The 12,128-nt window shown below is 47.4% G+C and overlaps 1 protein-coding gene across 1 annotated transcript; it reads right to left on the bottom strand.

Annotated features, from left to right (window-relative positions):
* Nucleotides 1-6,002: 6,002 nt before the first annotated feature.
* On the bottom strand, nucleotides 6,003-7,918 carry NPBWR2 (neuropeptides B and W receptor 2). The gene has a single exon (XM_041396150.1). The coding sequence runs from the start codon at nucleotides 7,280-7,282 to the stop codon at nucleotides 6,284-6,286; it is 999 nt and encodes a 332-aa protein (XP_041252084.1). The 5' UTR covers nucleotides 7,283-7,918; the 3' UTR covers nucleotides 6,003-6,283.
* Nucleotides 7,919-12,128: the final 4,210 nt, after the last annotated feature.

The following is a 12,128-nucleotide window of genomic DNA, read 5'->3' as shown; positions in this document are numbered from 1 at the left end:
TTCATCTTCAGCGATGCCACTGAGCCCTTCTGCCTGGCGCTATCCCCAGGCAGGAATTGTGGAGGGTGAGTTCAACACCAGGCTGGATGGGGCTCTGAGTATCCTGGTTAGTGGAAGGTGTCCCTGCCCACAGCAGGGGGTTGACACTGGATGATCTTTAAGGTCCTTTTCAACCCAAACCATTCCGTGATTCTGTGAATCTATGATTCTGTGATTCTGTGAGCCCATGATTCCATGATTCTGTGAGTCTGTGATTCTATGAGTCTGTGGTTTGTGATTCGATGATTCCGTGATTCTGTGATTCTGTGATTCTATGATTCTGTGAGTCTATGATTCTTTGATTCTGTGATTCTATGATTCTTTGATTCTGTGATTCTATGATTCTGTGATTCTGTGATTCTTTGATTCTGTGATTCTATGAGTCCATGATTCTGTGATTCTGTGATTCTTTGATTCTGTGATTCTATGAGTCTGTGATTCTGTCATTCTGTCATTCTGTGAGTCTGTGATTCTGTGAGTCTGTCATTCTGTGATTCTGTGAGTCTGTGATTCTATGATTCTGTGATTCTATGATTCTATGATTCTGTGATTCTGTGATTCTGTGATTCCATGATGCTATGATTCTGTGAGTCTGTGATTCTTTGATTCTGTGATTCTGTGAGCTGTGGCTCTGACCTGCCCCGTCCATCATGAAATGGTGGCCATCAGCCTCACACCCCAGCTCTTGGTCAGCGTGGATTAAGGAGCTCAGCTGGCATGAAGGATCCTACTGAATCCACAGCATGAAGGATCCTGCAGAACCCATCACACGGATAAGGGAATTTAATTACATCCGTAGGATTTCCATCAATGCTGAGCAGCAGCAGCCTGGGTCTCGGGAGATTTTTCATTGCATTGAAATCTTTGTTAATTACCACTCTCTGATCTCATTTGAGGGTTAAGTTTATGAAACGGAATCCTCATTTCTCTGATTTCCTTATCCAGCTGGTTTATTGAGTCTTGGACAGGGGATGGTTTGGACCTTAGAAACTCACAAGTGTCTCACACTTCTGGCACAAGCTGTGCAGGAGAAGCACGGCAGCAAGGGGAGATGATGGAGATATGCAGAAGTCCTGGTGAAAGACAGAGAAAGAAAACATCTCAGGAAAACTGAAAATGAGGACAAAGGTCTTGCTGCCAAATTATAGCTCATTTTACCCCCAAAGGGAACTCCCCCTTCCCACATTGGATGCTGAAGGCAGCAGCCAGAGCCCCCACCCCAGCCAGCCAGGGAAAATTGTGGTGGGGGGCTTTAGCAGAGTGACACCAGCCTTTGGTGCCCCCAGGCTGTTCACTTCCTCATGGGGAAAGCTTCCCATCCTCTGTTTACCCAGGAAGCACCAGACTTGGCTGTAGGCAGTAAGCAGAGTGCCTGGTTTTTATCTACACATCAAATTTACTTTCTTTTTTAAAGAGAAAATAGCCACTGAACAGCCCTTGAAGCTTGGGGCTAGTGTCTAATTCCACTTGAAGAGCTTTGTTAGATAATTGCAGTATTTTTCTGAGAGAAAATAGAACAATCAAGGCTTGTAATTAAAAGCCATTCAGGCAGCTTTGATCCTTCTCTCTGCATCTTCACTTACCAAACACAAATGCCAACAAGGACTCATGGCAATATTTACAGTCACTATTTTTGGCCTTTGCCTTTAAATTACCTCCTCTTCCTCGCTTCCAGTCAAAAGGAGGAGGAGGGAGGGAAATAGGGCTTGTGGTTTTTCAACAGGTGTTTCTTTAGAAAGATTCTTTTGAGGATGCCTATATCATGGAATCATAGAATCATTAAATTTAGAGAAGCTCAACGAGTCCAACTGTCAACTCAGCCACATCAGCACGTGCACCACTAAACCATGAAACACACACAGGTTTCTTGAACACTTCCAGGGATGGTGACTCCACCACTGTCCTGGAAGCCTTTTCCAAGGCTTGACCACCCTTTTGGTGAAAAAATATTTCCTAATATCTAATAGAACCTCCCTTGGCACAACCTGAGGCCGTTTCCTCTTATCCTGTCACTCCATGACGACAAGCCTGGAGCTCCTCTGGAGGCCTCAGAGCTGCCACAGAACAAGTTTATCACCCCAAAACTGCCTCCAGGCACAACCTCAGCTGCAGTGGTGGCGTGGATGGGGCAAGACCCACACACTCTGCCCTGGGCATGGACAGGGAGCTGCCAGGGCCATGTCCCACAGACCACAGAGGATCCTCAGGTGACCTCCTGACTCACTGTGAGAGGAAATCCAGCCTGGGGAGTTCCCTTCCCTTCAGCAGCAGGTGGGAATGTCAAACCTTGACGTGCTGAGACCCTCTGAAGGCACCAAACTGAGCTTGTTTCTCCCAGAATTGGCAGTAAAGCCAGAGGGTCACCATTTCCTTGGGTTCATGGTGGGACCATCAGTGGCTCACCAGCACCCAGAGGCTCCCAGCAGTCCCAAGGAAACAAAGTGAGTGCTACAGATGTCAGGTTGTACAGAGAAGAGACAAATTCTCTTTCTTGGCTTGATTTGAACACAATCTTCTGGATACCCTTCTGCTTCTCATCTTTTACAGTCAAAGTTTTTGCTTATCCATGTTTAATTTTTATTTTCATATTTTTCTCACATCAAGATGCTTCTGAGAGCCAGGCCTTCAACTCTCAGTGGGGCATTTTTTCTTTTCTCACTCAAAAATCATGACCAGCCTTAGGGAGGCAGTGTGAGACTCTCTAAGACGCAGGAGATTAGAGCTTCCCGGGAGAACAAGCTGCAGCACAGCTCGGATGAGGACAATTGATCCAAGCAGCTAATATTGCTGCAGCATGAAGACTTAAAAAGCAACAACTGCTTCCGATCCTCTGCCCTGGCTCCGATGCCTGCGTTGAAAGCCTGCAGTGGGAATATGAGCCCTAATTCCTGTTCCAGGGCAGGAAATGGCTGCCAGGGATGATGGAGCAGTCCTCCAGGGCTGTGTCCTCACGGGTGTGACAGAAGGAAGGCGATTCCTCCCTGCAGCAGGAACCTGCTGCTGCAGTGGGCAGGAGCAGCAGAAAGACTCCAGCTCCTGCTGTGTCCAGGGAGCTGCGTGGCTGCTCCGCACCTTGTCACCCATTAACACAGCACACACTGTGCCAGAAGGGAATCTCCCCGGCTTCGAGGCTGAGCTGACTTCCCTGCTCTTGGCTGGGAAGGGTTTAGGAGGAGGAGGGAGCCCTGAGGTTCCTAATTCAGCCTCCTGTGACACTGCAGAGCCCAGGGATGCTTGCTTTAGGAGGGGGTTTATGCAGTGAATAGCTAATGGGGTTTATTTCCCCGCTTCCAGTGTTCAGGATGCAGCTGGTGTGGGCTGCTCTGACAAGCCAGCCCCAGCAGTGGGAGGAAATTCAAAGGAAGGAGCTGGCGTGCAGGGTTTCCCTGGGGAGATCTGCTGCTGGGAGTGGGCAAGCGTCTCCTTGGAGGTGTTTTCTGCTCTCCCAGAAGAAGCCGAAGCAGCCTGGCTTCAGATGCTGTGATCCGAGGGTCTGCCCAGGCACGGGAAGGCCGAATTTGCTGCCTCCCGGCAGGAGCAGGGTGCCAGGCTGTGCGTGAGGCCGAAGATGCTGCGGGGGATGCGGCGATGCTGAGCTGAAGGCAGCGAGTGCCGCTTAGCGCCGCCGGGCTGAACCGCACCGGCACCGGGCTCCGCGGGAGCGCAGCCTCTCCTGGGCACGGCAGGAGACCTGGCCAGGGCAAATCCTTCTCCCCTGGGAGCCTGGAACCCACACGGGGGGAGGCAAGGCTCGTGTCAGGTGTTTGACATGGAGAAAATCGTGGATGCAGCAGGATGCTGCCATGGGGAGATGCTGAGATGGGGCTGCTGGTGCTCAGAAGGGGAAGGGTCAGGGGATACAAGAAATGTCTGGAAGTGCCTGTGGAGGATTCAGAGAGAGGGAACCAGACTCTCCTCAGTGATGTCCAGTGAGAGGACAGGAGACACGAACTGAAACATGGAAAATTCCATTAAATCAAAGGAAGGAAATTCAGTGCTAGGGTGGTGAAGTACAGGAACAGGTTGTCCACAGTAGCTCTGTGGCATCTCCATCCTTGGAGACATTCAAACCCAAGTGCTGGGAAATTTAACCCTGCGTGAGCCATGCTGTACTTCTGTGACTGTCATGTCTTGTGATTTAACAGAAAAAGCTCCAGCAATATCATTGTCATGGCTGAAGTGGGTAACTCAGCTGAAAAGGTCCTTTCCATCTAAAAACATGCAGTAGTTTTTATACTTAATAAAATATATTGCCTTTCCTAGAGCCCCAGTGTCAATGAACAGCGATGTTTCAGCTGATTGGGCAGCTTGTGTGAGAGGTGACATAATTTGAGTCAGTTTTCTCTCTCAGAGAGGTTTTTCCACCTGGGAAGCCCATTGCCAGCAGGTGGCAACCATGCTAAAGCAAAATTCCTGGAGAAGTTTTGCCTGGAAGAAGAATGTGTTCTCCTTCCTTGTTCTACCACAGTTAGCACCTTTAACATGGAGAAGGCAACAGAGCGATCTTGTATCCACACATCTGTTTTTAGTTTCCTATAAATGAAATTTCCATCCCGAGGTATCGAGGGTTGTCAGTTTTGGAGTTGGGATGCTCAGGACACTGAATTTTCCTGAGCAGTCTCACCCGGGGTCTCCACCTACACCCACTCATCGCTCCAAGAGCCCATTTCAGCTGAGAACTGCAGTCTCCTTTCCTTTTGTGTTAACTGTCCTGCACCTTCCTGGGGGAATTTGGACAGGTAACAGCAGAGCTTGGTACCTGGGGTTGGGGGAAAGCTTGAAAGAAATATTTTAGCTAAGACAGCCTTCCTAAAACCAGTAACATACAAACTTCACAGGGCTAAAGGGTGTGAGAATGAATTTTCCAAGCTTTTAATATGGAGTTTTTGATCTCCACACTCTCCCAGTCAAGTCCTGGTTTTGATCAAGTATTTTGACTATTTATCTGTGAAAGAAGAAATTTTATAACTGCAGTGCTCACTAGAGTTTTTCTTATGGCTTACAAAACACCTTAATTTTCTTGCAAACTTACCGTGTTTTATTTTATAATAGGCAAAATGCAATATATATAGCAAAGATATGGCACAAGTAGCATAAAATTTTCTCTTGTGAAAGAAGGACCAGTCACTTTTTTCCCCCATGAGGTTTATTTCATTACTCACTCTTAAATAAATATGTATTTGACACTTAACAGGAACAACTAGTTCAAAATGATTTCTAATACAAGTTCTCACAGTTATAGTGTTTGTATGATGTGCTGTTATGAACTATTTTTGAGACTCAAGTCTTCCTTTTGGTCTAAATTCAACAAGTCAGAAAAGAGGAAATTTGTGGTGGTGTGGAAAACGAACAACCTTCAAAATCAAAAGAAAGCCATAACACACAGGAACATACATGAACACTGAAAATAGTTTCTTTTCTCTTCCAAATACTCATCCTCTGTTTTACTGATGTTTCATTGAAAGTGCTCATTAGCTCTGCTCCATTAAACAATTCTCCCTAATAACTCAGTGATAAAGAACTGAGCTTTGCACTCGTCTGGAAATTGGTCTCCAGCCTGTCCATGCTGTACAGCAGATGGCAATAAAGGACCACTCTGTGGCAGAAGTACACCCCTGAAAAGGAAATGATCTGTCCTTAATAATTCAGAGGGTGAAATTAAAAATCAGGTTCTCAAAATTTGTGGTGGTGTGGAAAACGAACAACCTTCAAAATCAAAAGAAAGCCATAACACACAGGAACATACATGAACACTGAAAATAGTTTCTTTTCTCTTCCAAATACTCATCCTCTGTTTTACTGATGTTTCATTGAAAGTGCTCATTAGCTCTGCTCCATTAAACAATTCTCCCTAATAACTCAGTGATAAAGAACTGAGCTTTGCACTCGTCTGGAAATTGGTCTCCAGCCTGTCCATGCTGTACAGCAGATGGCAATAAAGGACCACTCTGTGGCAGAAGTACACCCCTGAAAAGGAAATGCTCTGTCCTTAATAATTCAGAGGAAATTAAAAATCAGGTTCTCAAAACACAACTCTGAGGAGTTGGTAGGAGCAAAGAGGGGAAATACAAGAGTTGCAAGTGGGCAGGACAAACCCTGTCACTGATGAGGGTTACAAACAGACCACACATTACATGTAAACGAAAGAAAGGACGCTGTGCATTCACTGGCCACTCCTCCAGTCGGCAAAGTTGCCCCTGAAAATCCCCAGAAGGGCAGGGACCTGCCAGCCCCAACCCCCTGTTCAAGAAGTTCTGCATTCCAGCAACTTCCGGAAACTTTTCCGAAAACTGTCATCCAGGAAAGCGTACAAGAAAGGATTCAAGCATGAATTGGCATAGCTTAGGCTGGTGATGAAGTAGGATATCCCAATGACCATGGAGGTCTGGGGTAAGTCAGTGGTCAAAGCCACAATGGTGGCCAGGTGGAAGGGGGTCCAACAGAAGAGGAACACAGCCAGGACTATGAAGACCATAATGGTGACTTTCTTCTTGGCTTTGTCCAGGGCTCTGGCATTGGAGTTCAAGTGCATGTTCCTCAGCTTGTAGAGCATCATGGTGTAGAGGATGCAGATGGTGGATACCGGAATGGCAAAGCCAAGGATGAGGGTGTAGATCCTGCTGGCTTTGAACCAGAACCTCTCAGGCTTGGGGAAATTGAGACCACAACTCTTGATCTCCAGGTCATCGGTGTAGACATTGGCAAAGATGATGAAAGGGAGGACTATGATGGTGACCAGGATCCAGATGCACAGGCTGACAATCCTGGCTGCTCTGTACGTGCGGTGGGGCATCCTCTTGGACCTGACTGTGGCCAGTACCACCAGGTACCTGTCTATGCTCATCACTGTCAGGAAATAAATGCTGGAGAAGATATTGTAATGGTCTATGGACAAGATGACCTTGCAGAGGATTTCTCCGAAGGGCCAGTAGCGGAGGAGGTGCTCTGCAATATTGATGGGCAAGACAAGGGTGAACAAGTCATCAGCGATAGCGAGGTTCAGGATGAACATGTTGGTCACAGTCTTCATCTTGGGGGCCTTGAGGATCACATAGATGACAGCAGTGTTGCCTGTGAGCCCCACAGCACAGATCACAGAGTAGATCACAGGCAGGACAACATAGAAATCAGCTGCCTGCTCTTGGAGAGTGAAGTTGAACCTCATGCTGTTTTCCGGGTAGCAGCTGTTGCCTGCGTTGCTGCAGGAGCTGTTCAGATCATCCCAAAAGGAGATGTTTCCCATGCCTATTGATCACAGACCACCCTCAGATACCACTGAAAGCCTCGCTAGCCCACAAGGAAGAGGTTTTTTGTTTGGTTGGGGTTTTTCCCCCTCCTGTGAGAAGCAGCTGTTACCTCATTTAGATGCAACGTATTTTCAAAGGTGAGTTGTGAGGCTTCATGGACCACCTAACCTACCTCTCCCCCCTGTTGGAGAAGTTAGATTTTGAAGTGATGAGGGGAGAAAAAAATGTTTGGAAGACATAAGGCTCCATGAACCAAGAAACCAAGAGAAGAATGACTTTCTAAATAAGTAAAGGAACTCTCCTTTCCGAGAGCATTCCGGTGAGCTTTGGCTTTTCTTTGCTGGGGGAGCTGAGTGGCTCCTGTTCAGCTGTCTGCAGTCAGAGTTCTTCTGGGGCTGGCAGGAACAAGGAGGCAGAAGGGGGAATTTCGTGCCTGGCTGGCTGTTCACAGCCCTTGGAGCACCGGAGGGATGGCTGCTGTTTCTCTGGCACAGCTCTCGCTTTCGGTGCCGGAGCAGAAGCGTTCCAGTGGTTAATTAGTGCCTGCCTTTGTGTCGGAGTTCAGGCTCTTCACGGACTGGGATTTCACAAACATGAAGAAGTTTCTGCTACTCCCCACTCCCAGGGTCCCCTAGCAAAAGAAGGAGGGGGAAAATTAGTTCAGGGAGTATTTCTGAAATTAACGGTTAAAGGGGATTACCCTGCAATCAAAGTACACCTTTCAGCAAGGGTGGGCTGTGAACTTACTCTGAAAACAATCCCCCGTACAAACAACTGGCAGCACCCCAAATTTGGCATAGACAGACAGAGAAACCTGTAAATCTCAGAAGCTCAGGGTTAATCAGAGATGAGGGAGAAAAGTACCCTTTTAAAAAGCAAATCCACTTTAGAGACACGGCAAGAATCATCCCACCTGTAGCAGTTACTACATCCATCACTATTGCCTATACTTCCAAGAATTCCTCCACAGGGAATGAACAAACAACCGACCCCTACCCGCTCTGTAAAGATCAAAGGTTTGGCAACCGGTCCCAGGCTCTGCAAAGAGAAGTGCCTCACTTCTCTTGCCTTTTGTTGTGGCACAGCAATGAAGTGAGTGGGACTGCCAGCGTTAGGGAGGGAGGGCTGAAGTGTCCCTTACCTGGGAAGCGGCTCTGCTGCCTCCTCCAGCACCTGCTGCTCGCACTGGTGAGCCTCTTCCCTCTAATCCGAGTTGGAGGAGGGTCTCTGGGTTGCTGACGTACCGGGATTTGCAATCAGATCAACACGATCCTTCTGTGTGTGCGCGTTGCGTGTCTGAGCAATTAGCACTTGCTCAGATCAGGGAAGGGGGGAAACAAGGGGTTTATCTCTGCAGGGTTATTAAAATAGTAAATACGGTGGATGTTTCCTTCAGGAATGAGGGAGATGCTGAGGGACACAGGCAGCACCCAGGACTGGCTGAGTGAGGGATGTGTGAAACTGTGGGAAGCAGGGGGTTAAACTGCTTCAATAGGGAACAGTGGCTGGTGTTAACAAAGGGTGTAGGAGGAGGGTGAGCAACCAACGTGCAAAATAAACAAATAGACGTACCTTGCAAGATCTGTGCTGTTTTTGGCTGCTCTGAGGGAGTTTGGGTGGGTTTCTCCAGCTGGGTCTCTGATCCAGCTTTGGAAATTCAGTGAAATCCTTGAGATGTGCATCAGGAGGTGCAGGAGTCCCGTGACACTTGTCAGAAATGCACCCGGGTTATAGAGCAACAATGTAAGATCACTTCACCAGCATGTCCCTAAAGACAAAAAAAAAAAAAAAAAGGAAAAGGAAATCAAGAGTCTTTTGATTCTCCTTTAGTCTTTTAAATGTTGCCTGACCTTTGTTTCCAGACAAGGCAAGGGAAAACACAGGAATCCATCACTGCCATGCCTGGCTGAGTGCATTTAACCAGGAGGGCCAGCTCACAGACCTGAGCCAGCAGCCAAGAACTGTGTTCGACTTTGCTCCTCTTCTTTGGATATTTTTATATTCTTCTGACAAGATTATTGTGTACCAGTAGCTGGGTGGGAGTAAAACATTTCATTGCACTTCTTAAGGCCATGGCTATAACTGATTTTTCAGCAGATGGGATTTTTTTTATGCCCAATGTACAACCCTTCCTGTACCTTGGCCAAAATCTAACCAGACACTGGGCTTAAGGAAAATGAAACAGGAATTATATTGTTCAATTATATTGCATAGGAATGATATGGATGATACTTCTTCAGCTGAAACACCCCTGGAGCTTTCCTCTTGCCTGTTTTGGGAAAGCTGGTGTGGTTTATAAGGAGTTGTAAATGAAGCAAGGCTTTGGTAGGTCTGCAGGGGGAATGCAGTTTCCAGGAACTGCTGTTGTCTTTTTTCAGAGAAAAACATACAGGAAGGCACAAAAAATCAGGAGAATGTGATGTTACATTTGCTGATCTGTAACTATTCCCTGGAACAAAAGGGGTTTAAAGTATTTTTCATCCACAATCCTTTGAGGCTTTCTGGTTTTCAGCATAAAGTATGTCTCTGGGATAGCTTAAAAGCTGTTCTTTCTCTTCCCTAACTATATTATCTTGGAATTGGCATCATGCTGCCATGGCCAGGGATGGTATACATGGGTGCTGTGTGTTTGAGGGACTGGGAGCTGAGGGGGCTGCAGGAACTGTGGTGCTGATGATGCTCCCTTGTGCTTTACCCTCTGCCTCGTGCCTTACTCCTCATTATCCACAGTGAACATGCTCTCCGTGCCTTGGTTAGGATGTGCTTGATTAATATAACCTGTCAGAGATGAGATGGAGACTAATTAAAGCTCATTGCCTGGTGTGGGTAGAGGGGCTTTTGCTTATATGCCCCAAACAAATTACTGGCACCTGCTTTTGGAGCTCCTTGCCTGGTTCTCCAATAAAACTTGTTTGCTTTGGGGAGAACAATTGCCAACAGATCTAAATTCATGTAGGAAATTGCTTTGCAGTAGGAACTGTTCTACCAACAGAGAAAATATTTCTTCTGTGTGTCTCTGGGCCCAACCAGGGCCAGAGGCTGTTCACAGGGGAAACAGATCCCTGTATATTGGTGTGATGGGGAGCAATTGGAGAGAATGTTTTACTCTTCCTGTCTTTTCTGGCCGGGCATCCCTTGATATAAACATTACAGTGGCATAAAGCCCTGGAAATCAAGCACTGGTTTGAAGATGCTGCTACAAAGGGCATGAGCTATGCTTTCCCTCAGAGCTGCTTGGACCTGCTTTTGTGCCAACAGCTCCATCATCAGCACAGTGCAGCAGGGACAAAGATTTTATTCCTGGCAAATCCCTGCCATGGAGATGGACTTTGCCTCTTGAAGCCCATGTGCACACTGTGCAGCTTGGGTCAGCTGTGCAAACAAAGAAAAGGCAGCGTTTTAGGGAGGGGGAAATCCCTGCCAGTGCTCAATCAGTGGTGCTTTATTGCCTTCCTAAAGCTGATGTGCTGCTGGCTCCAGACAAAGGCCATCCACCATTTTGGAGTTATAAAGAACCTGTTTTGTTGGGCTCCTGCTGCTGCCAAGGAGTCAAGTTCATCTCAAGGACACAGATATACAATCAATAATCTGTTTACCAAAACAAAATGTTCTCGGCTGGCTGTCTTGCAGTCACTGGTTATTAAGGTGATTTATTTGTATGAAGTGTTCAGGCTTTCAAAAGCATTGCAGGTTAATAATAGAATCAGGGAGTAGTTTGGGTTGGAAGGGACCTTTAAAGGTCATCTAGTCCAACCCCCCTGCAATGAGCAGGGACATCATCAACCTGATCAGATTGCTCAGAATGGAACCATCCCACCTGACCTCGAATGCTCCCAGGGATGGGCCATCTACCACCTCTCTGGGTAACCTGTGGTAGTGCCTCACCATCCTCACTGTAGAAAATCTTATTTCTTATATCTAATTTAAATTCAACCACCTTCTGTTTAAAGCCATTCCCCTTGTCCTACCACAACAGGACCTGCTGTCCTGAGAAATGTCCAGAACTGATTACTTCAAATGGGCTGAAATTGCTTCTGGCAAGATAAGTGTGCCTGGTCAGGCTATTTGTAGGGTAACATTCACCCACAAGCTGGGATGTCCTCCTGCTTCCCCCCAAAACCTTCCCAGGCTTAGGCAGGTGATGGTGCTCACCTTGGAGGACACCTCAGGGAACCAGGCAAGAGGTGCAGGTGCTGAGGGGTGACTGCAGGGCAAATGTCTCCATCAGTAAGCTGGTGAATTGTGGGCAAAGAAAGTGCTTTTGAATGGTGATAATTGTCATGGATCCAGGGGCTGGTGACACATCCTGCCCACCAGAAAGCTGCAGTGAAGGCAAAGGGGTACAGGAAGTGATTTAAGGAAAATGGGAGTAACGAGTCCATAAACAGCCTGTTTTTGTCAGGTAAAGCACATATCAATAACTGCCCCGTCTGTCTCTGCAGGGGAGCAATCGAAACAAACGCTGTGTTAGCAATTTCCTCAGACCAGCTGTGATGGGGAATAAAAGCTGTAGCACCAGGAGCTGCTGGGTGGCTGGCTGAAGCTGTTTGCTCCCTGCCAGCCAGGAAAGTGGCTGGGAGGCTCCTGCAATGGGTTAGTCCTCATTCCCAGAACTTCTTGGAGACCCTGGCTCTTCTACCACACCTTCCCCAGCCCCGTGGTGCTGGCTGGGGCCGCCCAGAGCCTCCACCAGCCGTGGAGGGCAAGGGGTATTGCAAAAGGCTGCCTGGCTCCCAGCAGGAGCTGTGCTGAGAGATGTGTTAATTAAGGGAGTTCTGGTAGATACTCGTGACAGTGGGAGCAAGGACACAGTTCCAGTCCTGCTGCAATTAATACATATCT

This window comes from Onychostruthus taczanowskii, unplaced genomic scaffold (assembly GCF_017590055.1).
Source record: "Onychostruthus taczanowskii isolate IOZ18803 unplaced genomic scaffold, ASM1759005v1 scaffold126, whole genome shotgun sequence".
Lineage (NCBI taxonomy): Eukaryota > Metazoa > Chordata > Aves > Passeriformes > Passeridae > Onychostruthus > Onychostruthus taczanowskii.
This window is presented reverse-complemented; position numbering and strand designations above follow the sequence as displayed.

What these genes read in the sequence shown, in the direction of transcription:
- NPBWR2 (XM_041396150.1), bottom strand. Translation starts at nt 7,282, where the DNA reads ATGGGAAACATCTCCTTTTGGGATGATCTGAACAGCTCCTGCAGCAAC.